Source organism: Sus scrofa, chromosome 18 (assembly GCF_054392235.1).
Source record: "Sus scrofa isolate SSC_HxYL_T2T_F1_AM1 chromosome 18, Sscrofa_HxYL_maternal_Yorkshire_Landrace_v2.0, whole genome shotgun sequence".
In the NCBI taxonomy this organism is placed as follows: domain Eukaryota; kingdom Metazoa; phylum Chordata; class Mammalia; order Artiodactyla; family Suidae; genus Sus; species Sus scrofa.
The window spans coordinates 25,198,878-25,226,704 of record NC_139400.1 but is presented as its reverse complement, the minus strand read 5'-3'; the positions used below and the strand labels follow the sequence as shown (position 1 = coordinate 25,226,704).

Genomic DNA, 27,827 nt, shown 5'->3' with positions numbered 1-27,827 from the left:
GTTCCATCCCTGGCCCAGCAATTTCCACACACCGTGGGTGTTACCCGAGAAAACCAAAAATAAAACCAAATGATAAGAAGTACTAAATATATAACTAGTTTAAGAACTAGGAGGCTGGGGAAGAGAAGGAAGCATCACAAATCACTTGTTAAGAAGCAGCATAGGTGGCCACTGGGCAGAGAGGAAGCTGAGGAGAAGGGACTTGTTCCAAGGCGCAACCTCGCAGAACTCAGAGCCCAGGGCTCTACACCCAAGATGATGCCACATGATGTCTCCGGAGGTGGGCCTGAAAGGCCAGGAAGGGTGAGAAAAGTTTAGATGCCCATAAGAGGCTAGCGGAGATGGGACAGATGGAGTGACTGAGGGGGAAGATGGGAAATGGATCAAAACCTGGGGAAGGAGCAGTGACAGAGATCGAAGGTAAGTATTAACTTGGTCAATCTAAGGATCAGCTTTTCAAGAACTATAACTCAAAACAGATTCATCACAGTTAAGCTACTGTTACTCTTTCAACTGTTCAACTGCTCTAGTTCTTAAATCTTGAAAGGGTAAGCTCCTCTAGCTCCTGGAAATAGGGGAAAGAGAATTATCCTGGGGGATTCTGGAGAAGGCAATTACACCTGTGGGCTAAAGGATTTCAAGCAAAGAACCACAGCTTCCCAACTAAGCCAGAGAAGCTGAGGACGTCTGGCCTCTTGTTTAGTCTGAAGCAAAATTATCACCAGCCTAGAGCTGCTACAGAGGCGTCTCACTGGTTGACCAGCAGGCCAAATGAGGTCTGTTAACCTGGATGTTAACAGACCACATTCACTATTAATAAGGATGAGTCAATAATTTTTTAAACCATTGCTTGTGGGCATATTTTCTGTAATAAGTTATTGACTTTTCAAAGAGAGAACTTTATACTGATTCGACCTTGCCGTCTTCTAGAAGTTCACCAGACATTTGTGTGATAACATCTGACCAGTTTTCAAGATACTTTTTATTTTTTTGCTTTTTAGGGCCATACTTGGGGCATACGGAAGTTCCCAGGCTAGGGGTCGAATGGAGCTGTAGCTGCTGGCCTACACCACAGCCACAGCAATGCAGGACCTGGGCCGCATCTGTGACCTGTACTACAACCCACAGCAACGCCGGATCCTTAACCCACTGATCAAGGCTAGGGATTGAACCTGCGTCCTCATGGATACTAGTCGGGTTCGTTAACTGCTGAGTCACGAAGGGGACTCCAAGATACTTTATTTCTTCTCGGCTTCATGAGCTCCACTATGGTGGATCAAGGTGTGTTCTACTCAGTGGAGGTACTGCCTGGAGTGTGTCACTCCCATGAGCCTGATACAGATCACGACCTTCTCTCCCAGCAGCTACCCGGAGGTTAGCAGTGACCTGTACGGAGTTGTAGTGCAATTAACAAGGTCGTCTGCAAGGCGCGAGAAAAGGCATCGTTTTCACCCTTTTATTTCTCAAGGTTGGTCTTTGGCCCTTGTACCCATCATGTTCATCAGAGTGAGAAGTTAATGCCAGGTGCTGGGAGAGAGGTGTCCTGACAAACCATCTTCGTTTTCACGGATTTAACCAGCTTTAAATGGCTGCCTCCTCAGTGCTCTATTCCTCTGCCAGCAAGGAGACGGGCAGCCTGGAATGTGCCAAGTTCCTGGCTCTAAATTGCAGAACAAAACAGTACAGGAGAGAATTTGTGAGTTAGCTGATCTATAAAGACTACAGCCAGTCACCGTGTACACATCTGTTTTTGTGCACCTATCACTTCTCCCAGGCAGTTATCTGGCTACCTTCCTCCCAGGGCCGAAGTGTGCTGCTCCTCAAGTGACCAATGCTTCCTCGTTCACACATCAATGAATGCAGCTGATTGTGTATCATTTACACAAAAACTTTTCATGAAACAACCATAGTGTCTCTCAGTAATCACAGGAGGAGTGTCCGCAATGTCATTCAGAGTCAGTATCAAGTTCACAGATGTGTCCACAAATGTCCACGAAGATAACATTCAAGTGGAGCCAACATGGGAATTTAGAGGAGTAAGAAGCCACGCTGACACGTAGGGGGTTGATTGCAATGTTTCCAACACAAGTTACATTCATCCTGACTCCAAGTAAAAGGCGTGTGGAGGTTCGTTCTATGCCCCCATAACCAAATACCAGTTTACTGAAAACTTGCATTCCAATGACCACAGAACTGACCAAAGATAAGGAGAAAGTGTTTTGGCTCTTCCCCATAAGCCTGTAAGGCAGGTTCTTCCATTTCCCCTCAATTTACAGTTGAGGCATCCAAGGCTTAGTATGGTGGGGTGACAATTAGGTCCCAAAGGTGGCAGCTAGCAGAGCCATAATCTCAACAGATACACCTCATTCCAGAGCTTGTTTTCTTAATTACGTTGTCAAACTATCTCCTTCTGCAACAAAATAAACAATAAAAATTCTCCATGACAAAAGATATTCAGAAGACATCACAGGGCTCTGGCCTTCACTTCTCCGTCTATTTCCAGGAAAGATCTTTCCATGCAGTGTGCATGCGCAGTCCCAACTTCCTGTGTGGAAGCAGCAAGCCTCGGGTAAAAAAGTAGTGAGAGTTATCATCAGGAAGTCTGAATGAAATTAGAAAGAGGAAAAACTCTCAGGGTTAATTTTTTTCCCCCCTTTTTTACATTTTCCTGGTACTGCAGGGTCAGAACTTCCTAGTGCGTGCCTCAGGCAGGATGATTTCAGTCACCCCAAAGAAGGGAAGGTTCCTGCAGTTTATAAAGATCTTACTGAATCCTACCTACCGGGAGAGGCAAGCTGCAAGCATCTCTTGCCTGGCTGAGGCTCTGTGGAATGTGCTGGAGCTTTACAGAGGGAAGGCAAACGCAAATTAACAATACTGTAAATCAGTTCAGTTCCTGTAAGTATAATCATCTAACCCGGCAAACAAGCAAAGAAACAAACAACACATGAGGCCCCAGACTACAAAGCCAGTCTTCATCAGAAAATAGATTTATTATTGATGGTGGGTGAAGATGTCAGTATTCATGACAGAGGAGAGGGTGGGGGAAGCCAAGTTGCCTTCATATTGATAAAAAGATGCCTTATTTCACGTTTAACCAGAAACATTATTCCAGTAAGAGAGGTACATTTTCTTGCCTTTCGTCTTCTTACATGATCACCATGAGTTAAAATAAAGAAGCTCTTACATAGTCAAAGGAAAAAAGAAAAAGAGCACCCCACCATGCCCCAGCCTAGCCAATTCCGCCTGGTGCAGCTGGCCTGAAATGGAAGGTTTTCCCCACTCCAAAGACCTTAGCCCTCGACGCCAACCCCCAGCTTAGTGGGACGGAAGGGTCACCAAATGATGGGGCTTGGTTAGGAGAGGAAGCTGAATAGAAAGCACAGAAGGTGGAGAGGGCGACCTTTCTTTTTAATCATCATAAATGAGGTTTATTAACACTGCAGCACGTCCTTGATGGCTCATCCCTGACGGAGGCCTTGGCTTTTCAAACTGTTGCTGATCAAACTGTGATATGCTTCTGATGAATCTGCTCTCTGATGCTTCTCTTTAACGGTCTTCTCTTTAAATGGGTTACTTTCTTACTAGGAAAAAAAAAATGTTCCACCTCTGGAATTAACGTTGAGGGAATTTTGCTTGTTCTAAAAGTTGCTTTTATCCTCCCTTTTCAAGCATGCTCTGCAAGAAAAATAGAACACGTAAGATTTACCACCAGAAGGAGGGGACCAGGACACAGATGTTAATTATTTAGTAATGTTCTGTAATGCTTTTCGAAGACCTACCTCAAAAGACACATAAAGCAAGGAATATGCTTTCTGGTCTCGAAATACCTTTCATGAACATCATTGTGGATCATGCCTAACCTCCAAATGAACCCTACCAGTGAGCACGGCCTGGCCCGGGGGGGGAGGAGGAGGAGGAGGTGGGGAGTGTGTGTGCCATCCTACCACCCCGGACATTTGGAAACGTGTGGGAGAGTTTCTGGTGCCCATGGAGACTGAGAACAGATACTGTCAAGGGGGCCAGGGTCGGGTGAAGTGGGCAGAGAGGAAATCTCTCAATTGAAGATGGGATCCTTTCTCGGAAACCTCTGCTCACTCTAGTCAGAAGGCAGATGTTCACGAACTCGTAACACTGGGTGGATCTACATGGATCTAAACACGTATTCCCAAGTGACAGAAATGGCCCCTGCATTCTATTTATTTATGTGGGTGGGGATGAGGAGCAGTAGACAGGAAGATTTTTTTTTTTCATTTTATTGAGAATTAATTGACATATATATATCACTGCACAAGGTTTAAGGTTTACAGCAGGATGGCTGGATTTACACATATTCTGAAAATGATGGCCACAATAGGTTAACATGCATCATCTCACACAGACAGAATAAAAAGACACTGCACATTATTACATCCCTTGTACTTATTTATTCCTCTTCCTCCTGCCCCCTCTTGTAACCACAACTTTTATCTTTTTCCATAAGCTTAGTTTTCATTTATTTTTAGAGTTGACATATACATGAGATCATACAGGACTTGTCTTTCTCTGTCAGATTTATTTCACTTGGCCAAAAGCCTTCAAGGTCTACCCACATGGTAGTAAATGGCAGGATGTCATTGGGTTTTTTTATGGCTGAATAATATTCCACTGTATACATGTACCACAACTTCTTCATCCATTCATCTATTGATAGACACGGGTTGTTCCCATGTTCTGACTACTGCAAATAATGCTATGAACATGGGGGTGCAGACATATTTCTGAGTTAGTGTTTTTGCTCATTTGGATATCCCCAGGAGTGGAATTCCTGGATCATAGAGTAGTTATATTTTTAATTATTTTAGGATCCTCCACACTGTTTTCCACAGTGGCTACACCAATTTACAACCCCACCAATAGTACACAAGAGATTCCTTTTCTCCATATCTGTGCTCGCATTTGTTATCTCTTGTCTCTCTGATGACGGCCATTCTAACAGGCATGAGGAGATATCTCATTGTGGCTTTAACGTACATTTACCTAATGATCAGTGATGCTGAGCATCTTTTCATACACCTGTTGGCCATTTGTGAATCTTGGAAAAAATGTCATTCAGAATCCTTAGCACAGTTTTTCATTGCTTTGTTTCTACTGAAGTGTATGAATTATTTATACATTTTGGATATTAATCCCTTAACAGAAACATGGTTTGCAAATTTTTTCTCCCATTTTGTAGGTTGTCTTTTCATTCTGTTGCTTTCTTTTGCTTTGCACAAGCTTTTTAGATGATGTAGTCCCACTTTTTCATTTTTATTTTGTTGCTTATGTTTTAGGTATGATTTCCAAAAAATAATTACCAAGACCCACATCATGGAGCTTTTTCCCCTATGTTTTCTTCTAAGAGTTTGATGATTTCGGGTCTTACATTTAAGTCTTTAATCTATTTTCAGTTACTTTTTGTGAGCGGTATATGATAGAAGTCTAGTCCCCACTCCCCTGGTTTATTTTGTTTTTATTTTGTTTTTGGCTTCTTGTCTTTTTAGGGACGCACCCATGGCATACATATGGAGGTTCCCAGGCTAGGGGTCTAATCAGAGCTGTAGCTGCCGGCTCACACCAGAGCCACAGCAACTCGGGATCCAAGCTGCATCTGCGATCTACACCACAGCTCATGGCAATGAACCATCCTTAACCCAGTGAGTGAGGTCAGGGATCAAACCAGCATCCTCATGGATGCTAGTTGGGTTTGTTAACCGCAGAACCACAACAGGAACTCATGCTTTTTGTTTTCTTTTTTGGCTGCCCTGTGGCATATGGAGTTCCTGGGCCTACCTATGCCACAGTTGAGGTAACACTGGATTTGTAAACCACTGTGCTGGGCCAGGGATCGAACCTGAGTGACAGTGCTGCAGAGACACCACTGATACCATTGCACCACACTGGGAACTCTGATAAAGGTCTAGTTTTATTGTTTGATATGTACACATCCAATTTTTACAGTACCATTTATTAAATTTATTGAAGAGACTATCTTTTCTCCATTGAGTATTTTTGGCTGCCTTGTCAAATATCAGTTGACTGTATATGCTTAGGTTTATTTCTAGGCTCTCAATTCTGTTCCATTGGTCTACCCATGTTTTAATGCCAGTACCATATTGTTTTTGTTTTTGTTTTTTTTTTGTCTTTTGTCTTTTTGTCTTTTGTTGTTGTTGTTGTTGTTGCTATTTCTTGGGCCGCTCCTGCGGCATATGGAGGTTCCCAGGCTAGGGGTTGAATCGGAGCTGTAGCCACCGGCCTATGCCAGAGCCACAGCAACGCAGGATCCGAGCCGCGTCTGCAACCTACACCACAGCTCACGGCAACGCCGGATCGTTAACCCACTGAGCAAGGGCAGGGACCGAACCCGCCACCTCATGGTTCCTAGTCGGATTCGTTAACCACTGCGCCACGACGGGAACTCCCATATTGTTTTAATTACTATAGCTCTATAGCATTGTTTTGAGACCAGAAGTATGATGCTTCCTGCTTTGTTGTTCCTTCTCAGGATTTCTTTGGCTACTCAGGGGCTTTCATGGTTTCAAATAAATTTAAGGAGGGTTTTTCCTATTTCTATTGTTAAAAATACCATTGGAATCTTGATAGGCATTGCAATGAATCTATAGGTGGCATTTGGTTGTACTGATATTTTAACAATATTAACTCCTCCAATCCATGGATATAGAATACCTTTCCATTTATTTGTATCTTCTTCAATTTCCTTCATCAATGTCTTCTAGCTTTCAGAATAGAGATCTCTGACTTCCTTGGTTAAATTTATTCCTAGGTATTTTATTGTTTTTGGTGTTACTATAAATGGGATCAATCTCTTTTCCAGAAAATTTATTGTTAGTGTATAGAAACACTACTGATTTTTATATTCTGCAATGTTACTGCATTTGTTGATTAATTCTAACAGCTGTTTTTCTGTTGTTGTTTTGGTTTTTTGGTTGAGATTTTAGCATTTTTTACATATAGAATCCTAGACAGGAAGAATCTTAACTATTAGATTAAAACTCTAGCTTGGGCAGGGGATAAACTGTCGTCATTCTTAGGAAACTTCAAGAAGTCAAAACTTATCCTTTCCCCTTCAGTTTTGAAATTACTCAGGAAGAAGAGGGTAGGTCAGGCCCAAGACTGCCTCTAATTTCTTCATAGCTTTCTCTTTCCATCCCTCATCCTTCCAGCCACTTAGTCAACCAGCTCTTAACCAAGCTGCTACTAGGTATTCAGTGTTCTGAATTAGATGACAGAGGGAAACCAATGCAAACGCTCCTGGAAAATTAAGGCATAATACAGAGTGGTAAATTCCTATTTTTTTAAAGTACATTTGCTAAATATACATTAAAATTTTATTTTACTGAATAAGTAATACATGCACACAGTATAAGATACAAGAAAAACAAAAGGATAGGACAAAGTAATTTTTTCTCTTCTTCCTATTTCCTATTTTTTGGTATACTCTTCCAGAGAAAGTATCCGTTCAAAAGCACAGTGGTGCTACCTATTTCCGAAGAGGGGAACTCTGCAGCTGGAGTGACCCAGGAAGGCTCCTCAGATGATCTCTCACTATGGGCAGAATATAAACAGAGGATTGGGGTAGGGGTGGAGAGGGATGAGGGTGGAAAGCACTAGTAAGATTCAGAGGTGGGAACAAGCCAAAACGTATGAACGGAAGACTGGAGGAGAAAGACAAGCCTAGCTAGAGGAAAGCGAAGGCACTCAGGATGTCAAGGAAAAGAGTTATAAGAAGAGCCCATTGTGAACTTCACGCTGAAATACTTGCTTTTTGGTACTGAAAAAACGTGGGTATCTGATGAATGTCTTTCCTAGGAGCATGTCACTTAGGAAGGTTACCTTGACATCCTTAGCACAACGGATCCAATGGAGAAGTCTGGAGACAGGAAGACCACGGAGGAGGCAGATTAGAAATGAAGCTAGGGTTGGGAGTTCCCGTTGTAGCACAGCAGAAATGAATCCAAGTAGTATCCACGTGGATGTGGGTTCGATCCCTGGCCTCACTCAGTACGCTGGGGATCCAGTGTGGTTGTGGCTGTGGTGTAGGCTGGCAGCTGTAGCTCTGATTCAACCTCTAGCCTGGGAACTTCCATATGCTGTGGGTGCAGCCCTAAAAAGAAAAAAAAAGCTAGGTTGTCATAAAAAGACAAGAGAAAAGGAGCTCCTGCGGTGGTGCAATGGGTTCAATGGTGTCTCTGGAGCATTGGGATGCAGGTTCTATACCTGGCCAGGCACAATGGGTTAAGCATCTAGCATTGCCACAGCTGCAGCTCAGATCTGATCCCTGGCCTGGGAACTCCATATGCTGTGGGGCAGCCGAAGAGAGAAGAAGAAAAAGAGAGGAGGAAGAAAAGGAAGAGGAGGAGGAAGAAGAATAGGAAGAGGAAGATGAAGAAGGAAGAAGAAAGAAGAAAAAGACACGGGAAGAAAAAAAAGAAAAAGATATGAAATCCAAGGTATGGTGGCTCCTTAGTGACAGGGAGAACGGTGATGTGACCAAGAGAAACAGAGAAGGCAGCTGGAGGAGCCTTCTTGGGAATGAGGAAGATGACTTAAACTTGGGGTTTGAGAGTCTGGGATGATGATGACACATCCAAGAAGTAAATGTCTACAGAGAAGTTGTAGGCTTGGGAAAGAGGTCAAAGGTTTTTTAGATAAAGGTTTAATTTAGGGTTAGAGATGAAGAAAGGAGATTGAAATAAAGGGTCAGAAAAAAAAAAGAGGAGGGGCACATCAGCACATTGGGTCACAGAAGCACAGGACGAATAGCTTATCCTAGAGATTACTATTAAAGCATCCATGATGACAGGCTTCTAAGAAGTCTATGTCCACAGGGCACCAAAGAAGAACAGAGATAAAAGATATAATAGATATAAAAGCAAGGCAGTTTGTAGAGGTTACACAATGAAATGGTCAGAAAAAAATGATGCAGTCAAGGGAGAAATGAATTAGAAAAGCTAGATGCATCTAGAAAAAACTGGAAAGACAGAGCAGATTAAATGGAAGACTCCTCTCAGGAGAGGTGTCCTATAGAACTAACACCAGAATGTGAGGCTCCTCTCAAACCCACCATTCATATGAGCTCTGTATTTGCTGGAAATCTTAAAAATTGAGCACTTACCATGTAAGAGTTAGACCAGGCACTGTCTCAGTATCATTTATCCTCATATCCTTGTGACTTGATCTGTGAAAGTTTCTACAACTATACAGATGGGAAGCTCTATAAACTCCAGATACATAGACAACCCTGCCACAACATTATTTATTAATACAAAACCGAAGTCAGTATAAAGCAGATCTACAATGAGCCCATGTAAAGGCTTCTAGTTACTAAAGAAAATGATCACTTTCTGAGTGATGCCACTTCGTAGATTACAGACTCACTATTTTCTTCAATATACCAATGGGAACTTTAAGCTATTACCTGTGGGTCAAAACTAGATGGCTGTGCCTCAACGCTGCAATTTAGTTAGGTCTTACGGTTATAGTGACTGCCATGTGACAGTGCACCTCTCTTCAAAGGTTGCAAAATAATCTGCTGTGACCACAACATAATTAAAAGCATCAGTTAAAGTGTTTACAAGAGTCTAGGGAATCTTTTTAAACTATTTTCCTGCAACCTCAATCAAACACAGAAGAGTAATTTTTCAGCCACGTCAGTAATGCTAAGAATGTCAGATTCACTTAAGAAAGATGAGCTGGGCTCTGGCTGGTTCGAAAACCATGGGTCAGTCTAAGGTGAAGACATTAAAAAGGAACAATTTTGAGCAAATATAAAACACAAAGTAACCACATTCACAAAATACCTTGCTATGCACATTAAAAATCACATCCTCAAAGAGAGCACAGCAGTTCACTTGATTCACCGGTGACTCCTTGAGGACACAGGAGGCTCCTTGAAGACACAGGGGGCAAGATTGGGTCTTCCAGGGCTGTCTACACACATGCCGTCAAAATGCACTCAGTTGCCACCAATGGGTGGCAGAGGTGGTACAAAACTACCTCATTTCTTTCAGAGACAATAACAAACACAATGTCAAGCTGAAATTTTTTTTAAACAAATTAAGTGTGTTTTTACTATATCACAACTACGAAATAAAACCTGCCCAAACCCAGGCCCAAGGACCTTTGGCTGGAGGAATCTTGAGGCCTGGCAGGGTCAGCGTCAGTCAGCTCCACCTCTGGGTCCTCCCACCACCTCTGTCTTGGGTCTGTAAGTCGCTGCTGTTGGGCTGAATTTCAAAACTGCATAAATTTAACGCTGCATAAATTAACATAGGAAATTCCCTGAAGAATGAGGGAGAAGATTTGCAAGTTATAAAAAATTGCTTCCTTCATTTAAGGAACTGCTAACACTTAATCTTAATGTGGGGAAAGAAATTCCTTGCATTTGCTCATCATTCACATATTGGGGCCTGCAGGAAGGCCTTTTATGCACAGCTGGGTGAACCACCAAGAGGAGAGAACAGTCAGGCACCCACTCTGCTCTTTTCCCAAGTCTGTCTCTGATTCCAGCCACCAAGGAAGGCAGCCCTCACTGAAGAGAGGAGGAGCAGTGACCCTGGCAGCTGAAAGCTGCGTGTCATTTCCATTGATTAAGATGATCTTAACTCTTTTCCTCAAATATTTTTGTTACACAGTACTCTTGTCAATTGATTTTTGAATTACAGCTTTCTTGGAGGGGTTGACTGTGGTAGTAGCAGTGTGTCAGCTACAGGCTGTTTCAATATATTTAAGAGGAATTATGGCAACCCTGGACTGTATACAACAACCACAAGAGAACAAAAATAGTTTCGTCTTTTTTTAAAAAAAAAAGATACCACTCAGAATGCTTGTCTCTGACTGCGCATACTCAGCATCTTACTAAGATTTCAAACAACCTAGTAAAGCTGGATGTAGAAAAAGGAAGGCTTACAGGGGAAAGGTTTAGGGGAGAAACTAAAATGGGAATGGGGGAGTTCCGTTGTGGTTCAGTGGTCATGAACCCAACGAGTATCCATGAGCATGTGGGTTCGATGCCTGACCTTGCTCAGTGGGTTAAGAATCCGGCATTGCCGAGAGCTGTGGTGTAGGTCACAGAAGCGGCTCGGCTCTAGCATTGCTGGGGTGTAGGCCAGCAGCTGTAGCTCCAATTCAAGCCCTTGTCTGGGAACCTCCGTATGCCACAGGTGCAACTCTAAAAATCCACAGCCCCTAAAATAGCTTAAAAAAAAAAAAAAAAAGCAACGGGTCCTGGACATACATGAGTTTTCACTAAGGAGGGATAAGAAAACTGGGGAGGGGAAGAGAATGGAGCTCCAAGGAGGAATCGGGACTAAGTGAGAGTGTAAGTGAGAAAGAAGAAAAAGCAATCAATAAATTCAATTTATGAGATGCACAAGGCACACTTGGCCTCTGCACCACGTACTACCCTGGGCCACCTGAAAATCTGTTTAGCTAACTTGTTTTCAGCACCTGCCTCTCCTCCCCCGGCAAGTGCTGTTCTTTATTCTTCCTGATTTGGAGAAAACACAGGTTAACTTTTTTATGGCTAGGTCTAGTTTCATCTCTTCCCACGATAAATGCTCTGTGTGATATTCAAATTAAGTTACAAGTAATTAACTGTTTATACAACTTGCAGTAATAACAGACAAAACACTAACATATTGCACTTCTAACTCTTGAAGGATACGCACTAGGAAAGAAGTGCCATAAAGAAAAATGAAAGTCTATTACCACAATAACATTTTTTCTATTAAATCCAGATTTTAAAAAAACAGAAAATGTCACAAAGCAGCTATTACTCTCAACAAGCGGTTTCGGAAAGGATTGCTACAATGGGAGAGACTGGGGCAACAACTGTAAACTTTGGAATTTAGCTGGCTTTGATGTGACCTTGAATTTGAAGGGCAGCCCCACGGAAGGATGGGAAAGCGCTTGCGGAAGGCCCATGCGTCTTCCTGAGGGTGAGTAGCCCAGGGGCGATTCATAAATGTCACCAGCCTTCTGATACAATAAACACACGCTCCCGTAAGTCTTCCCGGTGTGAACTGGAGACTGGCACCTGCCATCTGCCTCGACCGGGATTGACTCACGAGCCCCCCTGCGGCTGCTGACCCTCGGCACCCCCTGCAAGGAGCTCAGGGTGGAGCTCAGCCGTGAGGCCCTCTGTGCTCGGGGAAAACTGGCAGAACAGATCTTCAGATAGTTAGCTATCTTCAGGAGAAGAGTTTAGGCGCCCAATTCTCGCATCTCTCGTATCTAGAAAAGCACTAAAATCCTTCCTGGTGACGTCTGCTGCTGGTGACTAGAAGTAGCCTTCGTGAGACAGCAGCTACCTTCTGTAAGATGTGTGCCTGGCTGCCTGGACCTCTCCCGGCACCAAAATCACATATACGTTGACACTCCCCCCAGCTCTCGGGAGCTGTATTTCAGAGCTATTGGCAAGGCTGCCTCCGGGAATACAGTCCACATTTTGCCCACATAAAACTTAACTCTCGACTACTTTTGAAGACAACACTGGAGAGTCAACCCTTTGAATTTATCTTTGTGCCCCCTGAAGGTGGGCATCTGTGTGCATCAGAGGCAACTACTGAAGGAGGGAGAGCAGCCTCGGGGGTGAGTTAGGGGAGGACGTAGGGTGACGAGGAGCTGCAGAGCCAAGGGAGGGTCCAGTCACAATCATGAGCTGCCCAGGGGACTGTGTCCTCAGCCGGCGCCTCCTTCCTCCCTCCTGCCCAGGAAAGCTGAGCGTGGTTCCTTATCTGGCAGCACCGACAGCTTCGACGGGGCAAGAGGACAGGAGAGGGGAACTTCTTTTTCAGAGGCTCCTGCCTTCTGTCCAAGACACCTTCTGATTTGCTCCTGAGGCCAAGGAAGGCGCTCATCAGCCTGATCAGACCTCCGCAGACGGCTCAGACACGGCAGGCAGCAAGGAGCGGGGGCAGCTTCACACCTCCTGAGAAGCGGACTCAAAGACTTGGCAGGGCCTCGGGGAGGCTGAAGGCCCCTCATGCACTTCTGGCTAGGGGGCCCTAGAGCTGGGCTTCTCAGCGGCTGTGGACAGAGTCACCTGGGGGATCTGCTGGACGTTCATGTTCGGGTCCCACCTCAGACCTTCTGAATCAGAACACTGAGGTTGAGTTAGGCACAAGAATTTTTTTTTTTCCTTTGTAGAGCTGCACCCACGGCATATGGAAGTTCCCAGGCCAGGGGTCGAATGGGAGCTGCACCTGCTGGCCTACGTCACAGCCATTGCCACATAGGATCTGAGCTGCGTCTGTGACCTATACTATAGCCTGCGGCAATGCCGGATCCCTGACCCATCGAGCGAGGCGAGAGATTGAACCCACATCCTCATGGATACTAGTTGGATTCATTTCCACTGAGCCACGATGGGAACTCCCAGGCAGGTGCATTTTAAATAAACTTCCCAGATGATTCTGATCACCCACATTTGTGACCTGATGTCACAGGGCACAGAAAACTAGGGCTGGCACCAGACAGTTCTGGCCTGGACTCCGCCCCATCTACAGGTCACTGACTCTCTGGATGCTAATTTTTCCAAGTGAAAAGATACAATCAGGTTACATGATCTCTATGTCCTTCTAGCTCTAACAGCGTATGAGTCTATTAAATCATCTACACGTAATTAATAGTTCATCTGAAAACAATAATAAAATACAGCTTGCTCTGGCACTAGGTTTTTCTTTCAAGAATTCTGATTTCTAAAGTGACAGCTACTACCATGTTTTCAGGTGCTCTTCACACTCCAGTACTAGGGATGTTTGGGAGGCCCAGTCTAACATAAATCCAAGAGCCAGAGGAGGAGGCAAAACACACTGTTCTCAGGACTGCTGACGCGTTCTGCTGGGTAAGCACCTCTACAGGCTCTCATCTTGGGCTCTTCTCTTTTGGTGGCTAACCACAGTCTGGACGTATCATTTACACTTTGGAAATGAAGAACTGAGTACATTAGTTTGGGAGTGGAGTAACTTCACATTAGGATCTGGCCTCATACATCAGGGTCTTGACCCCATGTCCCCTGCTGCAGTCGGGTGACATCTTGATCTCCTCAAGAGATCAGCAGGATGCACATGGGCCCAAGTGGGAGCTGACACTTACCAGAGGTTCTCATTTCGGTCCTTCCTTCCGCTACGCTGCTTGCTTTGTTACCTGCCCACTGCTTGATTTTAAACCCTGGCTACAGTTTATCAGTTCCTGACTGGACTCGATCGTTGGACTCTAGCCTCCAGACTCAGTCTACTCCTTGGGCCCTTGGGCCTCTCCTGGTCTGGTCCTTACTTTTAGCCCTGGTCTTTCCTTCCGATCCGGCCTCCTGCTCCGTCTCCATCACGGTCCCTTACCACGTCCCGCAAGGTGAATGCCAGTGCAGTACAGAGTGGCCCAGGGCGGCTGAGGGCACCAGCCTGCATTCTCCAGTGCAGCTTCCTAGCCAGCAGGCTCCGTTCTGCCAGGCACCAGTGAAAGAGCCCTTTTCCACTTCACTGACTCTGGAGAAACTGTGAGACTCTTTTTACCCCCTCCCAGTTCCTCCTCGGGGCTGTCAAGAGTAGGAGCTTTGAGGAAAGATCAGGCAGCAGAAGTGCAGCTGTTCTCCTAGAGGGAAAGGGCTGACAGCAAAATATAAGAAGCAGAGGCACAAGAGCTGCAGGTCCCCAAAGCAGAGATGGTGTGGTGCCCAAGAGCCCGTGTCTTTTAATGCGAATGTGCTCAGGAACCTGCGTGCTCGTGCGGCCTGCCACTATGAGAAGAAAGACATGCAAGTGGAATCTGCTCTAAATAACAGCTGGAAGGCCCTAGTGGATCACCTCGTTCAAACCCTTAATTTACCAAAGAAACTGCAGCCCAGGTCCCCAGGACTAATATGAGGATGTGAGCAAAGGCATCGCCCACACACTCTCCCCTTCACTGAACACATAATGTTCAAGAGTCTAGCCAGCTTCTGTACCTTTCTGCCAATAGCAGAGGGCTGAGAAAAGAGCTAGAACGCTTAGAATTACTACCCCTAAGCAGCTGGATTCTGCAAATAAACTGAGGGGTCAGGGGCTGTCCCAGGAAGCAGAGGCAGTGCAGATCTTCGAGCAAGCGCTTTCTACACACTGTCCTTTTATAAACAGAACTTGAGCACAGTTTGGTCCACCAGTGGGCCAATACCACTGGCTTCCCATTTCTGCCTCCCTTCCCTTCTCCTGCAAGGATGTGAAGCAAGACCGAATGGGGATCAGGTTTTAATAGGAAGAACAGTTCGGTAAGTCACTCTTGGGGAGTTTACAGAAGCTAAGAGGCTAAGCAGATATGAGAAATAAAAGACACAAGTCTATCAGTCAATGTCCTCCTATACTTTTAAACTCTGTATCTCATACAACTAGCCAGTAGCCTTAAAGTCTTAGAATAGTTACAGCAACTGACTATCTCTTTGCCATTATGAAGAATATATAACGCAATACACTGGAAGTAAGAGTCTAAATGTCTCATGTTGACCCGTGAGGAATTAAGCCTAGCTGAAGAAAGACTGATGTGAATAAGTGGATGATTAAGAAACAAAAAGTAAGGCTAAGGAATATCCGGAAATTTTCCTATCGGTAAAATCTATTAGTCCACAGAACAATGCCCCAAGGGAACCAGTGAAAGCTCAATCTTATGAGTCATTTAAACATGGAGTGGATTTGGCTACTGGAATTATTCCCAGGGGGAAACTCGTGCACTACGCCGGAAATGGACAGCAGGACCAAATGGGCTGTTGTTGTGTTTAGTATCTTATGTCCAGCTTGTTGTTTGGATTTAACAAGGAAACATAAGAAGGGGTGCTAACTGGTCAGGAACTGCTGCCATCAATGATCAGGACCACGTATCCTGCCAAAGCCTCTTCCAACAACGGGGACAGAAGAGCTGGGGTCACAACATTAGACAAACTTTGTAACAAGAAAAAGGAAAACACGGCGTCAGTGTCAAAGCGGCTACTCAAGAAACACTGATACCACCCCAAGCGGCCACTCTGGCGTGGTCTTAAAATGCAGCAGTGCTAAGCTGCGCCTCTGCTCACGCGCCGGGGGCTTTATAATCCCACTCCCCTGTTGGCTGCTTTCAGTCTCAATCACTACCTCATTTGGTCTTCAAGTTTTTTCTCTTCACTTTGTGATTATAACGCACACCTTCCTTCAGTGCCTTTCCGAAATAATAGATAATGGATGTCCCTTCACACACCCAACTCAAATCCCAAACACTATTTTTAAATCCGCTGTTTTTATAACAAAGTATATCTTGGTCTAGTTGTTAAACTTACCACCAGGACTTCCCTGGGCTTCAATTCTCTCAACTATAAAATGGGGAAAATAAAACCATCTCTATTTACATCTCGGGTTGTCATAAAAAACAAGTAAGAGAATGGATGTGAAATGACCTTGAAATCTAAAGTACTACAGAAATACGAGATGTTATTGTTTCTTGGTTATTGCCCATTTCAATGCTGCCCATCTTAGGTTTAAAAGGTTTTTGTGGACATATCTTTTTAACCTGGTGTTATACATCCTAATTCTCATACTTGAATATAAACATTGTAAAAACAATAGGCACCTGAGACATATTTATTGAAAATAGTATTAAATTATACAGCAGATGGGGAGCAGGAGAAGGAGAGTTCCTTTGGAATCACTAGTAATAAATAATTTGATGCTTCTGGCCAATTTGTTTAAGTTGGTTTCGGCATGGAATAATACAACTGAGGAAAGAAAGGAGGGAAAAAATTAAGACTTATTGAATACTCGGTAAAAATGGAGTCCTCACAATACATTACTTCCCTTCGCTGATGAGAAAAATCAAGGTCACAGGGTCAGTAAAGACAGGGCTTAGATACAAACTCAGATCTGCCCAATTCAAACTCTCTGTTGCTCCATGTGGCATATTTGATTTTGTCACAAGTTACCTCTGTTTTATTCTGTAAATGCACACTGTTGATCTCATGGGGCTACGTAGAGATAGGTCAACACACTTGACAATCAGGATGGAGTCCACTCCAGACACCACTACAGGTGCTCCTGCAGTAATGTTAGCAGTCACGCTGGAGACACAGGCACCTACGTTACCAGACACTAGCGCTGGACACACACTTAGTCACCACCATTCTGTGCACTGACCACCTCCCCCACTCAAGAGAGCACTAACATCACACGGTCAAAGTCCTCACGGTTCCACATGCTTCAGTTACTGTCAATACTGAAGGCTGGAGGTGGTCAAGAGCAAATCAGAAGCTGTTTTTGAAAATTAAAATGTACTAACTTAACATTAGCAACATTACTTTTACCAAAGGCCTCAGAAGAGCGGAATCCCTGGCATACCACTAAGTTATGTAGGTGTTGTATAAGCAAGAAACAGAAAAAAGCCTCAAGCCACAAGGCTTTTAAAGACAACACAAGCCTTTACTCTATTTTGGTTTTAGTTTTTTCTACCAGTGTCGCTGTTATTTTCCAGCTATCTAGACAATACTGACCCTCCCACTAGATATTTATGGTGATAGAAATTTATATTAAGCGGCATTCTCATAACTACAGCAAATTAGACCACAGGAAGGCATGCTGTGCAACTCAAACACTAAATTCAGTTGGGTTGGAAGGTCAACTATAGGGAGTTTGTCAGCACAAAGAACCAAGGTTTCCAACAATTTCCATCTCTCAGAAAAACCTATATCCAACTGTTACAATCAGTTAAATGATAGGCAATTATGTGACCTGCCAAATGGATATTTTGCTTCAGGGTTTATCATTAGCTTTCTGAAGTACATAAATTACAGAAAAATACATGTCCCATGATCATCATATTACTCTGACAGGAAGGATCATAAGAATATATCCATGGTACACAGAAGCGACGGATATCGCTTCCTAAATCCATCTCCGGCCTCTCTTTCCCTGCCCAACTGACTGGACTCCACCAATTAGTAAAAGACTGAATGATGCTAGCATGGTGGGCTTTTGTTTTAGTTTGAGTGTTTGCCTTTTGTTTGTTTTAAAACAGGCTCTAGCTGTCTCTAGATCTGAAGCTGCTGGCCCAGTATGGGGCAATGACCTTGAGGACACAATTACTGAGTAGAGGACAAAAGTTCAGAGCAACTGGAAAAGGCATTATTTACAGATTTTTAAAAATTTATTTACTTATTTATTTATTTACTTATTTGTTTCTGGGAGTAAGTTGAACACAAGGAGACTGTGGGCTCTTTCTACAACTACCCAAATGAAAGTTGGTTAGGACCTAACCAAGTCTTGATAGCAACCCTTGAAGGTGACAACTAGTTTGGCTTTTAAAGCTTTTCCATACATATTAGCCTAGTGCGCCCTTCCGAGTGCCCTTGGGCTTTCTGTTCCTCTGACGCCCAGTGAGCCTGGCTTGCACACCTACCTGTTTGGCCTGATTGACACAGCGCATGTACTCGCTGGCCAGAGCGGAGCAGCTGAGGGTCTGCTGGGTGTTCTGGCGGTAACACTGGAGAATCTGGGCCTGCAGGTCGGCACAGACGGGATGGCATTCATACCGCCTGAAAACAAAAACACAGACCACTGAGACAACCGGTCTTCAACCAGAATAAAGATAAAGACCAAAGAAGAGACAAAACAGTAAATGGATATAAATGTTGCAAATGCCACAAAAAAGTTTAAGAGAAATCGTTTTCTTCAACTTTTTTTTTTTAATTCGGCCGTGCCCACAGCACATAGAAGTTCCTGGGCCAGGGATCCAACTCACTGCGACCCAAGCTGCTGCAGGGACAAGGCCAGATCCTTAACCTGCTGCGCCACAAGGGCACGCCTCTTCAACTTTTAGATGATTTCTGTGAAATCAGTTCTATTAATCGATGCCACCAAGAGACTCTGGATAGTGTCAACATCCCTACCTGACCTGAAACGTAACCATGTGCATTCAGTCCAGCCAGCCAGATCAGCGAGTGGGAGCGCCAAGGTGCTCCTCCATTCCCACTCCAGTTGGTCAGGAAGCTTGAGAACCTGCAGTCCAGTCCTCTTTCACGTATTCATTGTCATCACATTAATTCCGAATCACTTATATCCTGGATTCAAGCCATGACCTCCACAGGTCTCTCTGTCTCTAAGCTTTCACCATCTATTCCTGCCCCCCAGAAGGTTCTTTGTAATATATCAATCTGAGATAGTACCTGCTTTCTAAGTAAAATACAAGATCAACAAGCAGGTCCTTCTGGATCCATTTCTGCCTACTCTTTCACCTCAGTGCACCACCCTGCACGGGCTACAGCCCAGCCAGACACTGTTCAGGGTTTGGTTCTTACATGTCCCTTTGCACCTTTGATATACTCCTCTTGAGTTTGGAAGTGCTCTGCACCCAAACCCTCACCCATTTCTAGGTATCTCAATACCTGAGCTAAGTACTAGAGTGTCACTTCCTCCCTAGAACTCTCACTAGCTCTCCCCATCCACAGTAGAGTCCCCTTTATGGTGATCCTATGAACTCCTTTCACCATGCACTTAGCACTCACTACATTACAGTCCAGTGCAATTTACTAGCATGCCAATCCCAGGTAGTAAGGACTGCAATTTGTTTTTTGTTTCTGGTCCTTTCAGGGCTGCACTCGCGGCATATGGAGGTTCCCAGGCTAGGGGTCTAATGGGAGCTGTTGCCACCAGCCTACGCCAGAGCCATAGCAACACCAGATCCGAGCTGCGCCTGAGACCTACACTGCAGCTCACGGCAACGCCGGATCCTTAACCCAGGAACTTCTATGTGCTGTGGGCATGGCCAGGAATCGAACCCGCATTCTCATGGATCCTAGTCGGGTAGTTAACCGTTGAACCATGAAGGGAACTCCATGCATCTTATTTGTGATCTCAGCTATCAACACAGATACCTCTAATAAATGTCATGCAATAAATCGTTGAGAATACCAATGGGTGTAGAGAGTATTTTTTTTTAGTTCCCTGAGCTAAAATTTTACTAATTATACTTACAGATCTCAAGATTTTAGTTAGATAGCTTTCAGTGAATATGCAGTACTGGACAAAAATGCTTCCAAAAAGCTGATAATGTACACTTAAAAAATGATAATAAACCAAATGCATTATACAAACAAAAATGAAATATTCTTGTGAAAATGGTAGAAGAACTTTGATTAGAAGGACTAAATACCCAGGAAAAAAATGTTATTATCAGCACTTTAATCTAGATTTCATAATTTTCAAATTAGTTTTGTTTAATGAAGTGGTTTCAGCCTTTCTTATCACTTTTTTGAAACTTAAATTTGTTATTTCCACAGTAATCTTGAAAATACCATTATTTTAAATTCGATGGGCTCTTAAAAACCCCTAGAGAACACAGGAGAAATATTTCACATCAATAAGGAAACCCCTGGGTGACGATTTGTCTCCTCATTACTTTTATCCAACACACTAAGCTAATATATATATTTTGCTAGAATAGAAAACTGAAATGCAAACCATGTTACTGGCCCCTAAGGGAATTTATTTCCTACTACCCTCTAAAAAAGAAGCCGACAGAGAGAGAGAAAAATATAATCCCACAAGTTTTATACAACATTGCTTGCACTTTTTCACTCATTACCTTACTGTTTTGCCAAATACCTACTACCAGAATTTAAATCCAATCCCAGGAGTTTCAACGCACTTTAAAATTCTGAAGTTCAGATTTCTATGAATTCCTCCAGACATGGATTTCCCTAATACCCTACCATGAACACCAGCATCTGTGCTTCGAGGGGTAGAAGCATAGACGTGACACTAAGTGACTGATTACCGCAAGATGCACATCTGCACAAATACTGAATAAAACAGGATTATGCACCAGGTCAGCTGATCCTAGCACATATAGGACTAATAATGTCTGTAAGAGTTCATAAGGAAGCAGGGGTATATTCTATCTCATTCCCCCCAATATAACTTAGATTTAAAGCAGGGGAAAGGAGATGAGAGAGAAGGCGAGAACCATCCCGACCAGATACGCAGCCCCTCCCCACTAACACACAGGAAAAAACTGTAAAGAATGAGCCTCCACACGCTGCTCATCACAAAGAAGACACTGTGTGGTTTCTTGGTTTTTTTTTTCCCCTCCTGAAAAGACTATTCACAGGGGGTTCACTCATCTAATACTATGAACTCCTTAGAACGAGGTAATTTAAGTTACATGTAAGCATTTACCCTGGGTTGAGCGATGAGTCATGCAAGTTAAAGTCCATGAGTTATTTATGATTTGAAATGTGTCAAAATATACTTTTATCACCACAAATCAATACGACTCACTTCCAGGACCCGTGATTTCCTGTATGGTAATCTGTTCTGTGTGAGTGTGTGTGTGTGTGTGCGCGTGCTTGTGCACGCGAGCAGACATCTTCTGAAATCCTTTTTGTACACATCTCAGCTATACGGATGATTAGATGGTAGGATGGGGGAAGAAGTGTGGAAATCAACATTAACTGCCTTCCAGTTCCTGGACTAGACTCTGGTACATTTTGCTTGGATTAATCTGTTAGGGCAAAGCCCTGCCTCTGTATTGATCTGCAGTGCTTGTTATGCTGCCCTAATGCATGGTTTTCACTTTGGGAAAATGCTAAATGAGATTACCATCTAACATTAGAAGGCCATAAAACCCCAAGCCTCGCACCTTCCATTCAGGAAAAGGGTTTCAAAGACATTTCCAATATGCATTATGGTAAACCCTCCATATAGTCATTGAGTCAGCAATTGATTTTTATTGACTGCTTTCATTCCTGCTGATGGAAAAAGCCACTATTAGGTAAAAATAACAAAAGGCAGAATTTCAAGATACCCAAGAAGGAAAATTAAATCTTAGCTACAAGAGACATTTAAAGAACTTAATTTCTCTGTATGGAAAGATTTTGAAAAAGAAATGGTAAATGACAAATGTTAGGAAAAAGATGAAATACTTGGAGAACTCTAAACCATAATAAAGCAGTGAGAGGTGGAGTAGCTTTCCAAAAACATATTTACCAAATGGGAATTGGTGGAACAAAGTTGATACATGGAAATAACATTTTGCTCAAAAATAAGAAAAAATCCAGGTTAGTGAACGTGGAGTTGTTGAGGACTTCTGATGGATCCCACCCCCTGTACATCTGTCTCTCCTCCTTTTTCTTCTTCTTGTAGTCTTTACTCTGTTTCCTGTCTCTTCCCTTCTTCCCACCAGCATGAGAAGCTGGCCCTGCGCCCTCCCCGCCCCAAGCTCACCTCACCCACAGTGGCACTCCAGGCCAAGGAGGCTGCTGACACTACTCAACAGCACAACTGGAGACCAAAGATCCAGACAGAGAACAAAACCCCCAAAAAGCCCTCCTGGTAGGTATTCTGTGACTAGTAACACAGTTTTTGCTAATGTTTAATGCTTTCTAATGTTGCTAATGTTTAATGCTTTCTCTTAAAAGACAGCTAAGAAAATATACCCAAGTGCTTTTCTCATGACACTGACGGGTCCACTGTAGAAAATTTAGGGGGAAAAGAAACCAAAAAAGAATAAAGATACGCATTTAGACTGTTTCTAATTCTTAAGTGCTTAGAACACTATGGAGTTCCTACTGTGGAACAACGGGATTAGCAGCGTCTCTGCAGTGCCAGGACACAGGTTCGATCCCTAGTCTGGCACAGCGGGTTAAAGGAACCGCTCGCTGTTGCCAGAGCTGCACTGCAGGTCACAACTGTGGCTCAGATCTGATTCCTGGGCCGGGAGCTCCATATGCCCCGGAGTGGCCAAAAAGGAACCCCCCCCCCCCCCAAAAAAAGCCCTCCAAAACCCCACCTCTAAGGTAATGGAAATAAATTATCACTACTGCTTCTGATGATTTCCCTCGTATAATTTCCTGTAAGTTGAATTAATTGGTCAAAGAGAAATGAAGACATTTTAGTAAAAATAAAGCTTAGATAAATCAGCAGTATTCAGAACTCTCTTCTTAAGACTCCAGGTTAATACATTTATACCTGCTTATCTGTTTCAGAGCCATCTGTTGGTTTAGCTGCTGCCTCTCCTACTTTCATGTCTTAGGAACTTCTTGGATGTGAGTCTGAGCTTTACATTTCAAGCATACTACTGACCCAATTTTTATTTAGTTCTAATATCAATGGCAAAGATAATGAGGTAATTTCAGAGGAGAAAAAAAAAAAAAATCTGGAGCTAGCCCTCCTCATACCACTTGGAAGGCTCAAGAAGTCATGTAATGACAATCAACGAGCAGCCATGATTCCTGAAGCTTTCAGGAACACTGTTCATTCTGAGTGCAGGGTGGATGCGAGAATGGTTGGTGCTAGAAGGGGAGTTCTGATTGTTTGGCAAGTTGTGGTGATACATCTTTCCTGGGATCTAGCAGTCTCATAAGACAAGAGGTACCACATTAAAAGCACCACCACAGGCTGAAATCTTGAGCTCAAACTCCTATGGAATAAGCAAATGCTCTGTATTCTCTACTAAATGTTTCATTAGATTGTTAAGTCCAATGGCCAGGATTTCTGCTTTTCTCTTACAATACAAGCTAAAGCTACCAAGCCTATTTCTAACATTTAATAATTCACTCATTTCTCTTATCAAGTACAATAAAGCTATAATAAAATGCAATATAAAGGAAGTATTTATCTCAAATGTATTCATTATCTTCTATTAAATTTTTTCATTTTTCATTTTATTTTAAATTACAGTATCTTGGAGTTCCCGTCGTGGCGCAGTGGTTAACAAATCCGACTAGGAACCATGAGCTTGCGGGTTCGGTCCCTGCCCTTGCTCAGTGGGTTAACGATCCGGCGTTGCCGTGAGCTGTGGTGTAGGTTGCAGACGCGGCTCGGATCCTGCGTTGCTGTGGCTCTGGCGTAGGCCGGTGGCTACAGCTCCAATTCAACCCCTAGCCTGGGAACCTCCATATGCCGCGGGAGCGGCCCAAGAAATAGCAACAATAACAACAACAACAACAACAACCAAAAAGACAAAAGACAAAAAAAAAAAAAAAAAAAAAAAAAAAAAAAAAAAAAAAAAAAAAAAATAAATTACAGTATCTTAATATTAGTTTTCAGAATAAAATGTAAACAGCTTCTTTCTAACAATGCTAGGGCTGAAAAACAACTCAATTTCAAGCTTTTCTGACATTCTTAATAACTGCTAACCATCTTTATTAATGATGCCTCTATCTGAGCTGTAATCAAATTTCCACAATTATACTTTGGAGGCTAAAAATCTCCAAAAGCTGTCTGCTTTCTTTGTTTCAATTTGTCTTCATATACATTTTGCTATAAAATCTTAAAAAGTAAAATAAAGAAGACCTTTTAAAAAACATTTTATTCGCTAAAATGATGAACACTAGCTATGACGGTGTCTATCATCTCAACACAAAAAAAATGCCAAGACACCTCCAGTGTTACCCAGAGGAGGGGACTCCGACCTTGACCTTGACTTTACCGGGTCCTGCACTTAGTTTGATAAACCAATCAGGCTACGTCTGATAGCAGATTGTTTCCATTAATGAGCGCCACACCATTTAGATTCAACTTGGGCATTGTGAAAGGAAAACTCAGCTCTGGCCTGAGATACGACAGAGTATACACAATTCTATCCTACAGACAAACCCAAGGCTTGAAAGAATAGCACCTATTTGAAAATATTTTAATACTTGAATTTTAACCTAGTACTGACTTGGTGATACTAAGTATCACAACTCAGTACTCTGAATCCATAGGAGGGGGTGATATGCAAGGAGGGAGGGGAAGGCATTGCAGCCTGCCTACCCCCAGATTTTAGGACCCTGAGTAAAAGTTCTAAAAACAAGGAATTCTCCAAGCTAGGACCTCTGGTCATATACCCCAGATGAATAAATAATCCAGCTCTACACAGACAGGTACACTGCTCTGGACCATCAGGCCTCACGTACCCTAAACGTACAAGCACAGATATACCAGATTTGGAAGTGAAGGAAAAATCTTCCAGCTTTGCAGTACACTTTTCTCCCTTATTCACTAATATTGGGTAGCTGGGAATGATGGGGCAAACCTAGGGAGAATGGGAACCTAGTTCACGTGTGACCACATGAAGCTGGTGGTGGCTGGCTGGCTGTGCCTTCTTGCTCAGTGGACAATATACTCCAACACCACAGGACCCTCCAGGGTCTAGTTTCCTTTCCTGAGGAGGTAGCTCTTCCCCTACTCTCTCCAGAGAGCCCGCATGGCATCTTGCCAACTTCCCCATGCCCTGGGTGGGATCCTGCCACCTGGGTTCACCCCATCAAGTGTCTGGACTTAGGAAAATGGGGCTATGTAATAGTGCATCTCCAAAGGACAAAGGCTCCACCTGTTTTTTTGTTTCATTAACACTTTTTTTTTTGTTGTTTGGTCTTTTTGCCTTTTTCAAGGGCCGCTTCCCACAGCATATGGAGGTTCCCAGGCTAGGGTTAGGGGTCAAATCGGAGCTGCAGTCATCAGCCTTCGCCAGAGCCACAGCAACGCGGGATCAGAGCTGCGTCTACGACCTACACCACAGCTCATGGCAACGCCGGATCCCCAACCTACTGAGCAAGGCCCAGGATCGAACCCACAACCTCATGGTTCCTAGTTGGATTCGTCAACCACTGCGCCAAAGTCCTATTAATACTTTCTTAAAATCTCATGACCTTTAGAGGCTGGATAATTTTCACCTTCCACCACATCATGGTACCCTTTCCATATTTGGGCTAGGTGCAGCAAGGTTTATATCTCTAGAAAGGGAAGTAAAATAATTGTTAGTTACATAAAAGATATCTGGAATAAGTAGCAATAACTACGGAGTCTGGGGATATAGAACAGAATTGATGTCAACATTAACTCAACCTGAAAGAACTTCAAATCAACTTCCAGTCACATTTACTTTAGGACAAAACCAAGTACTCATGAGATGTTATTTTCTCAAGCTCACACCAAGTTCTCTTTCTAGGCCAAATTCTACAGCTACCACATTGCACTTTAGGCTGGGTGAGCCTTAATTTAGACAAGCATAAGCTATCCTTCCCTTTTCCTTTCTTCCTTAGCAATGCCTGGTATATTGCTATTGCTCAATAAATGTCAAGGAATAATGCTGTAATAAAAATGGGCTCTAGTTGGTTAACAACGCAACTCTTTGCTTTAAAGGTGTCTGAGAAACAGCAGCAGTTTATATAAAGTATCACTTCCCGCCATGCACACAGTAGGAACAAAATTAAATCACAGTTCACAGAAGTGGCCCTTGGTTATAAGAACTGCAATATGGGGAGAAGCATTTTTTTTTTTTTTTTTGGTCCTATCCAAAGACCTACAAGCCACAGAATGAAGATACGTCCAGAGTCAAGGGTTAAATCTGAATCTCCAAAGGCTGTATCAGCGTGTGAATAAGACCAAGTCACTTGAGAAGACACCAAATTATTTTTATTTGAAATATGACAGTAAGGCTTCGAGGCCAAAAAAAAAAAAGCGCTGTTATTATAATTATTATTTTTAAAGACAAATGGCATTACTCTCACCTGCCTTTGTAATTTCAATTAGACAAGTTGGAAAATGTTAATCTTGAACGCACACAATGCATTGCCCTTGAATTTCTTTTAAATATGTGTATCTATATAATATGTTCAACTTATGCTGACACAAATTAAGTTATTTTAAGCTATTTTACTAGGAGGTTTTGTGAGTTATTTCCATTTCCCCTATCCTGCTAGCCTATAATGTTCACTAAAACTGGTCTAAGGTCAGAACATAAGAGTGTTGGCTGGGTCATTCCTTCATCTATTCAGTTAGTCCAACAGCAAATACTATTAAGCCACAAACATTTATTAAACATTCATTACATGGCATTCACTATAGTAAGTGCTGAATAAGATGTGACCCTTGCCTTCAGCTGGCTCACAGTCCAGGGCTGGGAGGCAGAGGTACACACAAAGTCTTGGGAGGAGATCACTAAGTTGCAAAGAAAGTGCTAAACAGAGCTCTGGTTTTGACATGGACAGAACCTCAATACACAGTGTTCCAAACAGGAGGACATCCATCACTAGGGAACAGGAATGGAAGACCGGCCTCGGGAGACCCTCAAAGTTCAAACTACTGGGGAGATTGGTCCATTTCATCTAGACTATAGAGATAGACTCAGAGATGGGGAGCCCTCCTCAGACCTTGGGGATATGAATACACCCACAACCTGCAACTCCAAGCCTTCTAAAGCCCTCTGCTTTCTCTCAGAGCAAAGTTTAGTGCCTGTATTCAAGACACTTGCCAACACAGGCTTGGTCTGGAGAGGTGGGAGCAGCTGTATACAGTTAGAGCTTATAAATCCTCTGAGTCAAGTAGGGGATCTACAGGAAATAACCAGAGGCCATAAGCCCAGTTTCAGACCTGTCAGTAGTAAACGAACGCTGAGACAGATTTCGGGGTGCTCTGTGTTCTTTTTCCCTACTTAGGAATGCCTTCTGTAACCACTCTACTGCTTTGGCCTTCTGTGGACAAGAAGAAAACTGGGTAATGTTTTCCTAGGTTTGGAAGTGGGAGGGAGACAAAAGGACAAGGGATTAAGATGGGGAAGGTAGAAAGATCCTGGGAAGCAGAAGAACCTACTAGAATTAGAGGGGACTCCTGGAGCAGAAAAGGAAGGCACAGCAGGCTGGTCCAGATGGAGAGAAAGCAGAGGGAGTGGTGAGCACCAACCCTGCCCTGAGTGGAGACAGGAGACAGTGGGGGGGGGGGGCCCTGAAGCGAAGAGCGGCCTTTGTTTCCAGACTCTGGAAGGACTCTTACTCCCTTCACCTCCCATTCTTCCTGCTCAAGTCCTCAGGCTCAAGA

General features: G+C 43.4%; 1 protein-coding gene across 15 annotated transcripts in view; it reads right to left on the bottom strand.

Moving 5' to 3' along the window:
* CHCHD3 (coiled-coil-helix-coiled-coil-helix domain containing 3) overlaps positions 1–27,827 on the bottom strand; it is a 296,981-nt gene that overhangs the window by 16,916 nt on the left and 252,238 nt on the right. For 5 of the 15 annotated variants that reach the window (XR_014833216.1, XM_085004846.1, XM_021078525.2 and 2 more), the window contains 2 exons: positions 18,427–18,562; positions 7,345–10,320 (listed from right to left, as the gene is read on the bottom strand). Coding sequence is in view for 10 of the 15 variants with exons in the window: in XM_085004850.1 (XP_084860976.1) it covers positions 10,203–10,320; positions 18,427–18,562 (254 nt within the window). In the remaining 5 variants the exon portion in view is untranslated. 15 annotated transcript variants of the gene reach the window in all.